Source organism: Balearica regulorum, chromosome 15, assembly GCF_011004875.1.
Source record: "Balearica regulorum gibbericeps isolate bBalReg1 chromosome 15, bBalReg1.pri, whole genome shotgun sequence".
Lineage (NCBI taxonomy): Eukaryota > Metazoa > Chordata > Aves > Gruiformes > Gruidae > Balearica > Balearica regulorum.
The window spans coordinates 8,828,625-8,844,475 of record NC_046198.1 but is presented as its reverse complement, the minus strand read 5'-3'; the positions used below and the strand labels follow the sequence as shown (position 1 = coordinate 8,844,475).

The 15,851-nt window shown below is 49.9% G+C and overlaps 1 protein-coding gene across 2 annotated transcripts in view; it reads right to left on the bottom strand.

Annotated features, from left to right (window-relative positions):
* The window catches only part of PKD1 (polycystin 1, transient receptor potential channel interacting), a 98,634-nt gene that overhangs the window by 35,515 nt on the left and 47,268 nt on the right, over positions 1–15,851 (bottom strand). For both annotated transcript variants that reach the window (XM_075767332.1, XM_075767333.1), the window contains exons 7-15: positions 12,567–12,781; positions 11,376–11,488; positions 11,168–11,294; positions 9,967–10,244; positions 8,754–9,488; positions 7,531–7,662; positions 5,708–5,883; positions 5,125–5,258; positions 925–4,547 (exon numbers count right to left, since the gene is read on the bottom strand). In XM_075767332.1, the coding sequence (XP_075623447.1) occupies positions 925–4,547; positions 5,125–5,258; positions 5,708–5,883; positions 7,531–7,662; positions 8,754–9,488; positions 9,967–10,244; positions 11,168–11,294; positions 11,376–11,488; positions 12,567–12,781 (5,533 nt within the window). The remainder of the gene's footprint in view (positions 1–924; positions 4,548–5,124; positions 5,259–5,707; positions 5,884–7,530; positions 7,663–8,753; positions 9,489–9,966; positions 10,245–11,167; positions 11,295–11,375; positions 11,489–12,566; positions 12,782–15,851) is intronic.

Genomic DNA, 15,851 nt, shown 5'->3' with positions numbered 1-15,851 from the left:
AGGTCCACACAAAGCCCTTGTTACAGGCCGTACCGTGCAATGCCACCGCTGGGGTGGGAGAAACAGGGTGGTGTGTGGACAATAAAGCACATTATCCTATTCTTCAGGTTAGTAAGCAGTACTTGTAATACTCCTGTATTTCAGAGCTTCAGATTCTTATTTTATAGCAATTAATTCTTCATCAAATAGCTTATAAACATTGCCAAGCAACATAAAAAGCTCACATTAAACTCAAAAGTCTAATTCACACACACTACACATCTTTCTATTCTGAGATAAAGATAGAAAACAATGACTTTTTACAAGCAAAAGAATCCCACATTCAGTCAACAAATGCTCCTGAGGTGGATCTCCCATAAGAATTTGAAGGGCAGTTTTTGCCCTTTTATCACTTCAACGTGTGAGGACAGTGACCTGCTTGTGACCATAGTGACCATGACTTGTGGTTGCTTGACTCCTTTGAAGTCTGATTTTGGCCCCTGCTGAAATTAGAGACATTTAACCGCTAATGGGACAGGACCAGAGCCCTCAGCCCCCTCAGACTGCAATCAGCAGCTCCATAATTCCTTCAGGTTCTGGAAGCAGCTACACTGAAACTGTGAACCAGAGGCCAAGTACAAGGGAAGCAGCAATGCGACTGCCTCGGCTTCCAGAGCCAACACTTCTGCCATGCACAGGGACACTGTGCAGCACCCAACTGCAGCAGGTGACACTGCACAACTCTTCACAGCAATTTTTGTACCATCATCCTGAGCTGGGAATCGGGAAACTTTGCAGTCCTCCTTCTGGAGCAGCTTTGTTAAAGATGCTCACAAAAGCTTCCCTCAACACCATTTCAACCCAGACATGTGTTCGTAGTGGAGCTGATGTGCAGTTGGAGGTCCCAAATGACCACCCTCTCTGGCTGTGCAAAACTGCTCTTACCTTGGAGGAGAATGTGCAAGACCAATCGTATAACAATGGAGTCTGTTCACCATCATCCAAGTTCGGGTCATAGGATTTCTCCCCATCCAAGATTAAGTCCTGAGTGTTGGACCATACACGGTATGACCCCCCATCAATGATTGGGACCAGCTTACTTGGTATCACAGTTACATTGGCAAAGATGCTTTTGGACAGTGGGGTATCTCCAAAGGAGACAATAAAGATGAAGCAATAGTTCCCAACTTCCAGGGCAAGCTTCGGTATAACTAGCTGGGGCCTGTTCACGTCAACATTTGGCAGACGGATCCTGCTGGAGTCATCCAAGTTCATGCAGCTGGGTGCTCGGTAGATCTCCCACAGGTGCTCTGTCTGGTATTTGACACATCCTCGGAGGTCAATCTGTGCCTCTAGGTAGTTCCTCTGGGACCGCTTCATGACTACTTGAGGGGGCAAGGCTAACTCCACCTCTGGCTCCTCACACTCTAGGACTTTGACAGTGACAGTGAGGTGGGCTATGAAGAAGCTGATGAGATTGGTGGCATTCACCTCCACCAGGTAATCTCCAGGGCTCAGGTAAGAGTAGTTGGCTACTGCAACCCTGGTCATTTGAGTGGAAGAGCCATCCCCAAAAGTCCACAAGAACTCAACGCTCCTGCTGCTGGGCACCACTGCTGCTTCAAATAGAGCTGTCCTGTTGACAAAGGCATTGGAGGCAGTGAGAGAGACTTGGACTATTGGGTCTTGGACCTGGATGGTTCTGGTGATATTGACATTTCCCAAGTCATTGAAGGCAATGAGGTGAATCTCAAGCAGCCCTGCAGCTTCTGGAGTATAGGAAACACTCTCTCCTGCCACAGTGACCACGGATTGGCCTTGCTCTTTCCACAGGGAGAACTGCCAGGAGAATGACACACGGGAACCGCTCCCCACCTGGGCACTGAAGGTCTTCTCCGTGCCTGTGGGTATGCCTTCCTCACAGCAGTTCAGGAGCCTGACATCACGGATGGCCTCCAGGACAGAGATGAGCACCTGGGCATGTGCAATGCTGATTTGGTTCTGCACTGTCACAGTCACCAAATAATCGCCACTCTTGGTGAACTCATGTGTGTACTTGGACCCGTTGAGCACCACAGAGTAGTCCCCACTTATGCTCACCAAGTAACTCACAGAGGTACCTGACAACATCCTGATCACAAAAGTGACCTGTTCCCCTGGCTCCACTACCTTCTTGCTAGCAAGAACTTCCAGTCCTTGAATTCTATCCAGCACTGAGATGTTCCTGCTGGCCAGAGCCCAGCTGATGTCATTCGATGCATTCAGATAGACTGTATAAAACCCTGCTGTGGGGAACAGCACTGCCACGGACTGGCCAGTCAATGTGCCGTTTGGCACCTCCCAAAGCCATGTCACTTCAGTCCCTTTCTGCAGCTCCCCCTCAAAGACCACCGTGGAGCCTGATGAGACATATCTACAGTCCAGTTCTGCAGTCCCTATACTCAGCCCCTCTATGACCTCCTCTACACAGATATAAATTGTTGCATTGGTTGAATCCAGCTTATTTTCTGCTCCAATGACGACCTCTATCATTCCAGGGCTTTGGAAGGAGTGTATAATAAAGGGTTCAGAGGTTACAGGAGAGAAGCCATCCTCTAGGTACCAAACATACGTGATGCCAGTGCCACTGGTTACGGTGGTACTTATGTTAACAGAGGCATTAACAGCAACTGGGTTGGGGAAGGCATAAGGCTTTAAAAGACCAATGCTTTCAATGAACTCCAGCGTCCTGTTAGCGGTTGCACATCCCAGCATATTAGTGGCTTTCAGATAGACAGTGTAGTTTCCAGCTTCTAGGATGCTCAAGGAGAAAGTTTTCCCAGTGAAGGTCTGCACAGCATTGCCATCCCTTTGGGCTACCCAGCTGTAAGAGATGTTTGTTCCCTCTCTCACCACTGCCTGCAAATGGAGAGTTTTGTTAGTTGGAAAATAGATGTCCTCCACCAGGTCATTGCTAGCCACCTGTAGGCCTTCAATCTGCTCCAGGACGTAGACGTAGATGCTGTCCTGCAACGAGCTGATCTTGTTCTCTGCTGTCACAATGACATTGAATGTGCCCACGGACCGAAAAGTGTAGGAAATTGTGGAGGAGCCTTGGATAGGAGTGCACCGGTCACAGAGGATCCATGAGTAGCGGATGGCACTGCCAGCTACAAGCGTGGCTACAAAACTCACCGAACCATTTAATGGCACCACTGTCCTGCTGGCATTGATGGTCAGCCCATGGAGCCGACGTTTCACTGTGACATCGATGATGGTCTCATTAAAGCTCACATCATTCCGGCCCATCACACTAATAGTGTAATGGCCCGTGTTGTTGTAGGAGTGGGTAGCGATTTGCCCAGGCTGGGTAGTGCCATCTCCAAAGTCCCAACAGTAACTCACTTTGGTTCCATTCATGCTGGCAGAGAACAGGTAGATCTGGTTCAACTCCAAAACGCTTGTCCCGTTATATTCAATCTTTGCTACCCCAACTGGTTCCTGGACTTCCACAAACGCTGTGTCATTGTTGAAAGAGACATTGTTGGAGACGGTCACCGTGACCAGGAAGACCCCTGTGTTCTTGTAGGTGTAGGTCACTTCAGTCCCACTCGATCTAGTGGACTCATTGTTCCCGAAATCCCAGCGGTAGCGGTACTGGTAGAGAGGCATGGCACTGACCTGGAAGCTGCTCTCTTCACCAAGCCTCACAAACTGCTTGGAAGGGAGAAGGGTGACGTTGACTATCTCTGGCTCCACACAGACGCTGGTGAAATAGTGAGCCTTGTTAAATCTGCTTGAGAGAGTCAAGGAGAGGGGGAATGTCCCACTTCGGGTGAAGTTGTGCGTCACCACAGGGTCCCCACTGATTGTGACATTGGACGAGCCATCTCCAAAGGTCCAATCAAAGACGTATTCATCAGGATTCCCCGTCACATACGCAGTGAGCTGCACGTCTGGGTGCTCAAGGATGCAAGAAGCAGGCTCTATTTTGAGTACTTCCAGGACAAATATCCGAACAGGCACAGTCTGGGAGACAGAGTTCACAGGATTCACAGCTGTCACGTTCACAGTGCAGTTGATGTCCTTTATGTACACGTGTTCTACCACTGGCACCTGACTCCTCAGCACCGTCCCGTCCCCCATATCGAATATCCAGGTGATACTGTCCCCTGTCTGCACTGAAGCATTAAGGGTCACAGACGCTCCCAGCTCTGCTGCCTCATCTGTGGAAACACGGAGCCCAGTTATCTCTTCAAACACTTGGTAACACTCAACGGTCTCCACACTGCTTATGGTATTGTTCGCTGTCACGGTGATGTTGTACACCCCTCTTCTGGGGTAGCTGTATGTCACCGTAGACTGGCTCTCTGTGAACAGTGAGGACCCGTCCCCGAAGTCCCAGGTGTACACCACACCGTAAGGAGATGGCAGAGGATTGGCTCTGAAGGTGACTGAACGGTTCACAACTAAAACATTCTCCTCTACTTCCATCTTCACATCAATCAGATAACTGTGGATGTGAACTGGGGTCAAGTGGGTGAGGTTCTCAAACTGGTTTGACACGAGAACCACCAGGGCATATTCACCTGCATTGGAAGAGAGCAGAGAAAGACCAGTCATGAGGACATGCTTGTGCAACAGCTTCCACAGTGCTGCAGCAGTGTGGGGAGCATGCTGGGGGACTGCAGGGACATACTCTCCTCCCACACTGTGCACACGCTGGGCTTCCCTGCTCCAGTCCAGAACAAGCAGGAATTACAACCAGGCCATGTATGTAAGGACCAAACACCGAGTAAGAAGCCAGTTTGACAGACACAGAGTAGTGATGTTCTTTCCGTTCACACACAGACCCCCTTCCTGCTGCCCACCGTAGTGCTCCCCACCCCCCTCCCATCAGCATGGAGCTCTCCTACCACTCGTCTATCTGCTGCCCAAAAAGGGGACTGTGTGTGGTGGCCCTGCTTCTTACAGCATGGACAAACTTGTCCTAGAAACAGAGTTATAGAGGATGGCAATGGCTGGAGACTTCCAGTCACTCTGGCTGTTTGCTCAGGAATGAGGTAATGACTTTCAAGCCATTGTTTTATTGGAAAGTGCCTTGTAGCTCCCTCACAACAAAAACGCCTGAGCCCCTTCTTACCCAAAGAATCGTCCTAAGCATACCTGGGTCTTGATAGACGTGTGAAACATTGTGCTCAATTACAACCTCATGGACACTGGGATCAGGAACAAGGAAAGACTTGTTGTAGGGAGGTTTGAACAGGTATGCCTCCTGGACCCCATCTCCAAAATCCCACCTGCAGAAACATGCAAACCATGTTACACTGCAGAACAGGAGAATCCTGGAAATCCCAGAGGAACCCTGGCCTGGCCTAGGGTTGTCTTTCAGGCTCAGGGCTGGGGTTTCCAGAAAAAACATAGGAAGCATAATGCTAAGCATCAAGCAGCAGCTGTGCCCAACGGTGTAGAATTGTCACTGTGAGAGGAGTACAGCACTGGTAAGAAGAGGAGGAACCCAATATTAAAGCAATGTTGCAATCCTTTAAAAGAAAAGTATTTCAGCCTGAACTACAGGTCCCAGCCAGTGTGACTGAACCACACTCACAGGGATTTCAAATTAACTAGACAGCAGCTGAGAAATGGGCCATTTGACATCAGCTGGCCCTGGGAAGAGAAATAGTGCAGGCAAGACTGGTAAGCTATGCACAGTAAGAGCCTAAGTTTGGGCAACTTGCAAAGGACTCACAGGAACATAGCATCCACAGCTGAATCAACCTGAACTCTTGCTGTAAGCTCCACGGTGCTGTTCTGAGGGAGGACCGGCAGGACACCCAGCACAGTCAGGTTCTTCATCTTATTCATCATCTCCACCGTGACATTGTAATTGACTGTAAAGTTACTGACGTGGTTGGAGGCGGTGAGCTGGGAAGGACAGTGGGATAAAGAATGCATTTGGGTTCACCTTGCCGTGCTGCCCTCTCCTGAGAGTGGGGCTTCACTTTACTGAAGAGGTCTCCCCAGGCAGGCAAGCACGTTAGGTCAGAGAAGAGTCACCTGTGGAACAGGGAGGCAGGGGCAATAGCCTGAATGGCACTGGAAAGCAGCATAGAGTGGAAAGTCACCTACCTGGCGAAGCCACCTCTTGCTGGAACCACCGCATTTCCACCACTAAAGTCAGTCCAAGGAAGGACTGGTTCTACAGCAAGAGGACAAGGAGATGAGCTTCTCATCCTGAGACTCCTCTAGCTCTGAACTTGCCAGCTACCCTTTTGCCTGCTCCAATGTGTCCCACACACTATCTCCAGCTGCAGAGCCCCACGCACTTGCTGCCACCAAGGGGTAAACAGCCACCCAGTTCCCTTAGGACAGTGGCAGATGAGTGGCTCTAAGCGCAGAGAGTGGGGATGGGAGAGACTCAAAAACCAAGCATGCCAAGTGCGGCTCCAGCACCCTGGGTGTAGTGGGCACAGAGAGGGAAAGCAAAGTTGGGCAGAGGAGGGAAAGAGAGCCAAGAGACTGAAGGGACATCACAGAAGTAGAGCAAGATCCTCAAGATTACCTAGGCATGTTACACTGACATGGCACCTAATCATAACGCATCTTGCCACCTCCTCACCTGCAGGAGAGTTGAGCTGCTGACAGAAGGGATCCTTCAAACCCAGTTGAATAGAGACCTCCCACCCCAAAAGATATAAGAAGTTTGTGTCTAGGCTTCTGTGGATCTGTTACACTGAACCCAGTCAACTCCAGACTAATGCCACCTTGTCGGCTCTGTAAGTGAAAGCAATCCAGGCTCATCAGCACAGTGCTTCACCCAGCAAATTAGTGCTACTCAGCATAGTGCTGCACCAAGCAAATTAGTGCTAGCGTGTCCTCAGAGCTTGGGCTGGTGTCTCTTCAGGAAGCCAGCAGTTACCCTGCAAATGGATCAAGCAGCTTGGAGCCAGACGAGGACTCTATGGCAGTAGGGGGCATGATGCAGAAAGATGTTCTGGCCAGAGATGAACTCCTGTTCCACAACAGGTACCTTCCTCTGACCAGACTCTCTGCTCTATCTTTCTTCTGGGGTCACGGCAAAATCCAGTGTTCTAGTCTGCACCAGTAGAAAGAGACCAAGACAGAGACCAGAAGAGCTTGCGGCAGAAGCTCCGTCCTGCCTATGAAAGTCTTACATCTACATTCTGCCTCTGCCTGGTTCTGAATCCACATCTCCTGCCTGCCAAAGCAGTGGCTAGCACCCTGCTAGTGGGGCTCCCTGCCTCATCCCTGCTGGAGCTGAGTAAGGACAGACAGTCCACAAACAGAGAGGAGAATATGGAGAAAAGAGGAGAAAGCAAAGACAAGGAAGACAGCGAAGTCAGCTGCAATGGAAGAACAGGAAGAAACTTACTATTTGCATTTGCAAGGGCAGGTCAGTGAGAAACAGCAGATGAGCTTGTTAGGAGCATAGTGAAAATCTCCTCAACTCAACTCTGCCTTCTCCTCTCCCTGCTGCTTTTCCTGATTAGTTTGTGGGATGAGATGGAAACCCAGGATTGAAATGGTATCATGGGAAAGGCCTTGGCTTACCGAAAGCTTGTACACAGCTGGGCTTTGGTAGATAACGTTGAAGACAACATTGTAAAAAGTGAAAGATGGCTTATCATCTACTGTCCATCGGAAAGTCACATCTGACCCAGCTTCCATCACAGGGATGTAGCTCTGAAAGGCATGAGAACATTTTACACTAGCGCAAGAGAAAAGCATGCACAGCACTTCCCAGGAGATCTCCAGCTGAACTGGAGAGGGAGCAGAGTCAGACTGGGAGGCATCACACACCTGAAGACAGCGCCCTCAGAGCATGACACAGAGGTGAAAAGTCATCTGTGGCTTTGTTGTTGATAGATAAATGCAGACCCTGACTCCATAAATCAACAGCAGAGCAGGGAGCAGAACCCATACTGCCTGCTCCCACACACCCTAGTGCTCTGCTCTTGTGATCAGGTCTCTTTCTTGATAGCTAAAAAACTTTCCAATATCTTTGGAGAAACAACTCAGCTTTAGCTACACCCATAAGCTGAGTCTCTGACACTCTTCCATTGATGGTGCCAGGCCCAGAGGCTAGAATGGTTGACCTGCACTGGACAGGGTAGGCTCCCTCCTCACTCCTATAGACCACGGTAGCCAGGAAGGATGAGACCAACAGGCATTGCAGGCACAGAGTTCTGCCATAAGCAGCCAGAGATCGAACAGAGCATTTCACAGGTACCGATGGGCAGTTACTGAACAGGTTCCTAGGGCTCGGCTGTAGCTCTGGGGACAGGGGGTTTGAGGAAAAAAAAAAAGACTGCAAACACCAGAGTAACTCCAAGACTTTGATGGATGGATGAAACGCTTTTATAGCTTCAGCCAGCTAATGGAAGGATTTAGCAGAGCAAATCTAAACAACTAAAGGAATAACTTGACAAGTCAAAAGAAGGTAAATACTGGCCTTTCATAATGCCTCTGGTTTTCTGTGGAACTGGAAAGCCAGTATCCCCCTCGCAGGAGGTGCTGCCTTACCTCTGAGGGATTTAAAGTGAGTGTACAGCTGAGCTGCCTTCCTGCTGGAGAGCACCAGCGCTTTCTGCCACATGCCTGTGTCTGCAGCAGCACTGTCGGCATGGCCTGGCAGCCAGCGCTTAGCAGCAAGCAGTGCTACACCGGATCAGTGTGGAGCCGAGCCCCAGCCCTCCTCGTGAGCCAAACACACGCCGTTAGTGGTAAAGGCTAAAAACGCTACCGATGAATTAAAAGCAGCAGCAATCACTCACCACTCGTGTATTTAGCAGGACTCTGCTCTCAGGGTCAGGGGTGGCCCGCAGCCCACGGATGGGCTCCTCCACTTTCACTGTGACGGTGATGTTCTGGGAGCTCACAGCATTCTCTGCAACAAGCATGTGGGTGCTCACCCCCTCCCTGAGGCCACTCAGGCTGACCACAGCAAACCAGGTGTCGTTGGTCTCCCTGGTACAGTCTGCCGTCAGCGGTGCAACAGCCGCTGGGCAGGACCCCTCGAAGGGGAAAGTGTGGTTGTCTCCCAGCCAGCTAGCTGTCGCATTCACCCCCGAGGAAAGTTTGACAACCAGGGTAGTGTGGTTGGATGGTAGGTAGACCTTGCTGCCTTGAGGAGCGGGGTGGATGACACGCAGGCCTGACACCCAGGAAGCCACCCAGAAACTGCAGGACAGATTGGTGCTGAAGACCCCGTTGTCCACGCTGGCTCGGACCGTGTAGCGACCTGGATGTTCCAGCCCTGCGTTGTGGGGGCTGATCACCGGGACCAGCTGTTCCTCGGCATAGCGAACACGGAGAGGGCAAACAGTGTTGTTGATCCAGGTGGCACCGATGGAACTGTCGGACAAGCCAAGTGCCCACTTGGAAGAGTTGGTTCTGTAAGGGGACGTGGTACTTGGCTGGCACTGGAGGAGTAAGCCCAAGCCTGCATTGTGCTGGAGACTGAAGATATCCTTGGCACTCACAAAAATACTTTCTTTTCTGAATGTGACCTGCAGAGAGAGGAGACATTTTTGGATTAATGTCTCAACTTAAGAGCACTCAGCACCCAACTCTTGCCTGGGCAAGACAGCTGGATTTACTGCCAAGTGGAAACCAGCAGAAAAGCCACAGATCCAAACAGGGCATGGGGAGATATTTCACCACTCCGCTCTCCTTGGCTGCTTTGAATCAAATGTGCTAACCCAGAAGTCAGCTTTATGCTCTATCTCCAGTGCATTTATGAATAGCCCAGGAAATCTGCACGGACTTTTGACCAACTGTGCTGTTGCAACAGGTTACTGCAGGGAGCTTAGAGCGGGGAAGATAGAAAGTGGTGGCATGTGTGACACTGAGCAAGTAACTTCATTTGAATGGACTTCAGTATCTCCATCTGCAAATTGGGAACAATTCTTTATTTACCGCTGGGCAGTTTTTCAAGAGAAAACTGCCCCACCTACTCACTGGTTACAGCAGCTAATAAACACTGACCAGATACTGGGAAGAAGGGCCAGCTGGTATTGTAAAGAGAAATTCCTTGATGAGTTCATAGCTGAGCTGGCTTTCATCGTGCTGAAGGGAAACTGGGGTAGGGCTGCTGGCAAGAGAACTGTTGGCACACTCGGTCGCGTTGCAGCAGTTGTTTAGTGACGAGCACAAATTAGTTAAATGACACCACTGGAAACCAGGAGGACATTCAAGTAGAGTCCGGTTCCTGTCATCCTGAGCAGCGTGGAATGGGTTGGTAGCATTTTTTCCCTCCTGGTTGTCTGGAAGAAGTGAAAGAGAAAGCAAAGATCACCATTCTGACAAGTAACGCTTCTAGTGCACTTCTTCACTCCAAATTCACCATTTTTCTCCACTCAGTAAAAGCTGCAACTGCAACGCACCCTGGTACTACGTAAGACAAGTGTCCTGTTTTACGGGAAAGTTTCACAAAGACACAAAGATTGTTAAAAACAAAGTTAGTCTCTTTTCCAGTGAGAATGCATCAATTCGCAATCTAAAAGAGATCTATGTTCAAGCGAAAGCAAGTCCAAGTAAAAGCAGAGCTGGCTTTGACATTGCAAACACATTAAGCAACTTTTCTTAAGTTAATGTTTCCATGTCAAAGTATCAGCTTTTCAGTGTCAAAAAATATCCTTTTGTAACTAGCCAACTCTATGGCTATAGCAAAAGTTCTGCTGCAAAATTAATTGTTGCCAAAACTGTGACTATTGAGCTGTTGTACAAGGAATAAAAGGCTTATTAGATTATATCTCAGCCATGAGGAAGAAATTGGCTCAGGAAAATGTTCTTCCTTGTTAACCTGTGGGGCCAGATGGACCAGAAGACATTCCCACTTGACATGTCATGTCTTCCCAAAGTATAAAAGTATAACTCAGAAGATTGATTCGCTTCTACACGGTCCTTACACTCACATTTTCTTCACGCATTGAGACAGGTTTCTCCCTCTATTAATTTCTCCAGGACAACCACTTCTCCAAGGCAATCTCAGGCTGTCCAACCATGCCTGCAGATTTTGCACTTGAGTCTCCTCGAAAAATAGAACCTAATCTCTGAGCCTTTAAGGCTTGCAAGCTTCTGCTTTGAAGACAGAGGGGCCACAGGAAGGCCACACACACTCAGTGTGACACGGTCCTGATGGTGGCAGCTCTAACAATACCACAAGTGTTGAGAGGAGATAGCTCACCTTCTCCATCTATTGGTCTATGCACCTGGAACCTCACTTGAACAGGTTGATGCAGTTCCTGTGTCACGAACTCCAGGGCAGTCAAATATCCCTCATGCCTGAATGCCAGCTCAGGGAACACCATCACCTGCAAAACAAACAAGGCTCTCACCTGCCGGCATCTCCCTGGGCTCCCTCCGCAGCAGAAGGATGAGCAAACCCTTCTTACCTCCACAGCTTGCCATGGAGCTGACAGCACTTCTTCTGTCACATTTTTCACAGCCTCATGCACGTCAAACACAGGGTCTCCCACAAAGAAGTTTTCGGCATTTAAGAGAACTCCTGTTTACAAAGGAAATATTTGAACAAAGCTCATGAGACCCAGCAAGGCCTGTAGCTGTTGCCCCCACCCTGCTCACGCTTGCTGACACCACGCAGCAGAGCTGTAGCAGGGCCTGGACCGCTCAGGAATCTGTAACTCCAGCTTTACTGAAGGAGGAGCTGCTGTAATCCTGTACTTCCTTCTTCTTCTTCTTATAGGTGTTTTGATTTCTTTCTCATCCTGCACAAGTAATGTTTGCATTTGCAATTCTCAGCAATTTTGACTTCTAGGAACTCTGCAAATACTTCTCCCTTCCAACACCTCATGATTTGCTTTGAATTTTTGAGCACGAGGTGCACTCCCCATCTTCCCTGTCCCTCTGGACTTCATGGTTAATGTGGCCAGGATCAGCGGCACACACCTCTGGCTCATTCACAGCCAGGTCAGGCTCTGGGGACTGAGCACAACCAGGTGATGCTGTCCCTCCTACCAGGGCCAGTGGGCTCTCTCCCTAGCAAGGGCTTTTCCTTCTTACCTAAATCTTCTTCCATATTTCATGTCCTTCCTGCTTCTCTTTCTTACTCCCTACAGCACTTTGGGAAATTTGGGAGGCTGCAAAAACACAAACCCACACAGCAGACACCACATAAAAGCTCACCTAACAATTTCCAAGGCCCTATAGTCTTTTAAGTCACAGGACCCCAACATCTCGCACACTACAAGATGCCACAGAAGGACAGCAAGAGTCACCAAGGCAGCACCATGGCCTCAGATCCTGGCAGCAGCAAAGACTGCTCAAATAAGAGAGAGGAGCTATTTCCAGACCTCTGCCTCAGAGCTTTGCTCCTCTCTCCGTTTGTTGATGGCAAAGATTGGAGTGGGCCAAATTCTTCCCTTTCATCTGAGGCCAGGTTTCTGAAAGTTTATCAGTCAAGCCTCTGTTGGGAATACTGTGGATGTTGCCAGTCCCACTTGATCTGGGGTGATGCTCTGGATGACCCTCTCCATGCAGCCCTATTTTTCCTTGGCACGTGTCAGTGAACAGGACAGCCGCCCACCCACGATGCCAGCAGACAGCAGGAGAGAAGCAAAGCCCACCTTTTGGCTTGTACTCGCAGACGTAGCTGTGCGTGGCCATGCACAGGTCTGTGTTACACTGGCCTGTTGGGCCCATCCGGACACAGTGGTCAGCGTTTGACGGATGGGGTTCTCCTGGCAGCCAGTTCTGACAGCTCTCCAGATTAAATCCTTCGCCTCTTTGCTGCGCTCCAGTGCTTGCAAAATCATTGAATCCAATCCAGACATCAAGGCTCCTTTAAAAAAAAAGGCGGGGGGGGGGGGACGACGACACGAATTTCAGGAAATCATGAGTATTAGAAGGATCTGGGCCAGATGCCATCTATGGTTCTCTATGAAAATAATAATCTTAACAACAACAGCTTCATCCGGGTGTCACAGGGTGCATTTAACAGAGCCTTTTAGTCACTAAAGGATTTCAGTATCCATTCTACCACCAGAACCTGGCTCTTCACTAACAGCTCCTTCATGGCACACCACCCTGCTATCTACCAGCCCATCAAATCTCTGTCCTAGGAGCTACAGAAAGTCACCTGCCCTTCGATAAACTTAGGGGACAGTAGAGCCAAAAGGATCCAGACAGAGCAGTCGACACCAACACTACAGTGCAGCGGAGCCGGGAAGGAGAAGCAGCCCAGGGGACCACTGCGTGCAGCAGAGTCAGACCCTTGATGATCACTGCCCCACAACTTGAGTCACCCCATTCCCAAAATGCCAGTCTCTCTTGCTCAAGTTTCAAGAAGACCCAGTTAAAGGCCCCATCAGCACCACGGAGCTCGTGACAAACTGGTAAGCACTGACTCATACCAGCCACAACTGGTACAAAGGTATCGGAGAGGGTAATGAAACACAGGCAGGAGACAACACTGGCCGGAGAGGAGAACCACGAGGTTTTATTGTGTTCAAAAATTCCCAGGACTCCCTCCAGCTGCACATCTTCTGCTTCCCCAAGCTGGAGTTGCTTCCTTCCTATCAGTATGTTTATTAATATCACCATGCTGCCTGGCCTCCCCTCCCAGGGGGCATGGAGGGCCGACGGCCGCTCGCGGGGGCTGGAAGGGCTGACAGCAGCTCTCCCGTGGTGGAGTAAACCCTACGCAATACAGGCAAGTGGGAGTACCTGCAAAAAAAGTATCAGCAGGTTGACGTGACCTTCAGACTCCTCTTAGGAGAACAGTCTGAATGGCCCTCAGACACTTTTAAGCCCGTATTGAGTCACGACTTGAGAGGAATGGTATGGCCATACAAAACTGTCTGAAAAAGCTGTACCTTTTAGAAAATTTTTGGTTTGTTTTTGCAGACCTATGGAATTTGCCAATAGTCAACTCTTCACTGCAAGTGGAACTGGCACCAGTGCAGGATTAAACCTCGGATGGTGCCAGGTACGGGAGCTCCTGTTCAAATCGGGGCATTTTTGATGCAGCTGCTGGGAGATCATCAGCTCCTCAGCCACCACTGAAAGGCGGCAGCCGGCGGGGGACGACAAGGCACCAGCAGCAGAGGCCAAAGCCCTGCAGGCAGATGAATGCCACATACACAAGAAACTGCCAGGATCATTTTAGGAAGATGAAATGTCCCTTCCACACTTGGAAACTGGCTGAATCCCAGCAGGGATTCTGATGGAAAGTGCTGAGCGGTCTTTCATTGCCACAAAGAGCCTGGACAACTATTTCTAATTGCACCCAGTGCAAAGTGAGGCATTTGTTCCATATTAAATTCTGGGGGGGGAAGGGCAGCCTCATCATTCACCCTCAAAGTCCCCAGCTCCTTCTCCACGCTCCCTCCTGCAGGTTGCAATCAATTCTGTTACAGCCTTGCTCCTCCGCTCCAGCGTGCTCCCAGGGTGGTACAACTGCTCTGCAAAATGCAGACGAGGGAGATAATTGGTGTCTCTCCACCACTAGGTTCACACCAGATGAAATGATTAATGAGGTCATGCTGAAAAACGACGACGAAAATAACTGTTTCGTGAATCAGTAGTTTTCATTGCAAATAAGATTAAAAAATAAATAACCGCTGTGCTCTGCTCCCGAACCACTGGCAGAGGATTAGGGAGAACAGGCGAGGAAACCGCCTGTTTGCTGCCATCAGTAAAACTCTATAGAGATTTTCCTTTTCTAATTCCAGCTATGATCTAATTGCAAGTCATCAAAAAAAAAAAAGAAGTACAAAAAAAAAAAAGCTGGCTGGCTGCTTCCCACCCCTGCCCTACTGCCTGGCCCATTACCTTGCAGAGAGGAACACGAGGACTCAGAATATCCGTTTTTTGAAGCAAGATGCGAGCATCCCCCTGCCTCCGAGGAAGGACCAAGCTGCCTTGCTCGGGGCGGCAGGAGCAGAATGAAGCCTGAGGAGGCTTGGAAGGGGAGAGGGGGTCCCTGCGCTGCCTCAGAGGGGAGAGCGGGGTCCCCTGGAAGGGGTGTGGGCTGGAGCACTCTGCTTCTGGAGGTAGGGAGGCGACCAGCTCAGCACACACTGCTCCTGGGGACGCCATCAAACGACAGAAGCGAAGGAGAGGAGAGAGCGGTCCTCGCTGCTGCATGCTCTAATGGGAAACAGATTTCTGCTTCTGTCATTTTCCCACAAGAAACTATGGAGGCTGCGTGTTCCAAAAACCTGCGGCTCGGTTGACTTGCTTTTTATCGCCAGGGAAATCGCATCCTGGAACTGCCTCATTCATGTTTATCTGAATGGATTAATAAAATAAATACATGAAATAAAGGGGGCTGGGGAGGAGAGCAATGTGGGGCAGCAGCTGGGAAACAGCTTGCGCGGCTCATTCCCTTCCGAGGTCTCATGATTTCTTTGCACTGCAGTCCCATCAAAAGCCCTGCACGCAATGCCTGATAAATCAGAGCACCAAGTGACCAGTCCCTAACCCGCGGGAAGGGACAAGCTCCTCTTCCCCGGAGCAGGGACCACATGTTTGCAATCTCAGGATAAATCCCAGTGTGAAGGGAACAGGGCAAGGATATAAGTTCAGGAAGAAGGGGCTGTCAGACCTTAAGCAGGACTGTTCAAAGCCTACGTCACATGCAGCTGTTCCCTTTGCATGTGCTTTCTGGGCCATGTTTATTAAGAGGCCATCTTCAACATCTGCATCTGGGAGCACTGACAAGAGCTGTCAGGCCCCTGAAAGCTCTCCTGGTCGTCCTCCCCCCCAAGACGGCTGGTTGCAGAAAGGGCACTTCGAAGGGCGGATTTAATCAAAGGCTGACACTTTCAGTGCTCTCTGTTTATAAAGCCCGAGTCCTGAGGTGGAACAGATGTTGCTGGAGCCTGACACTCGGAGAGGAACGCTGCTCC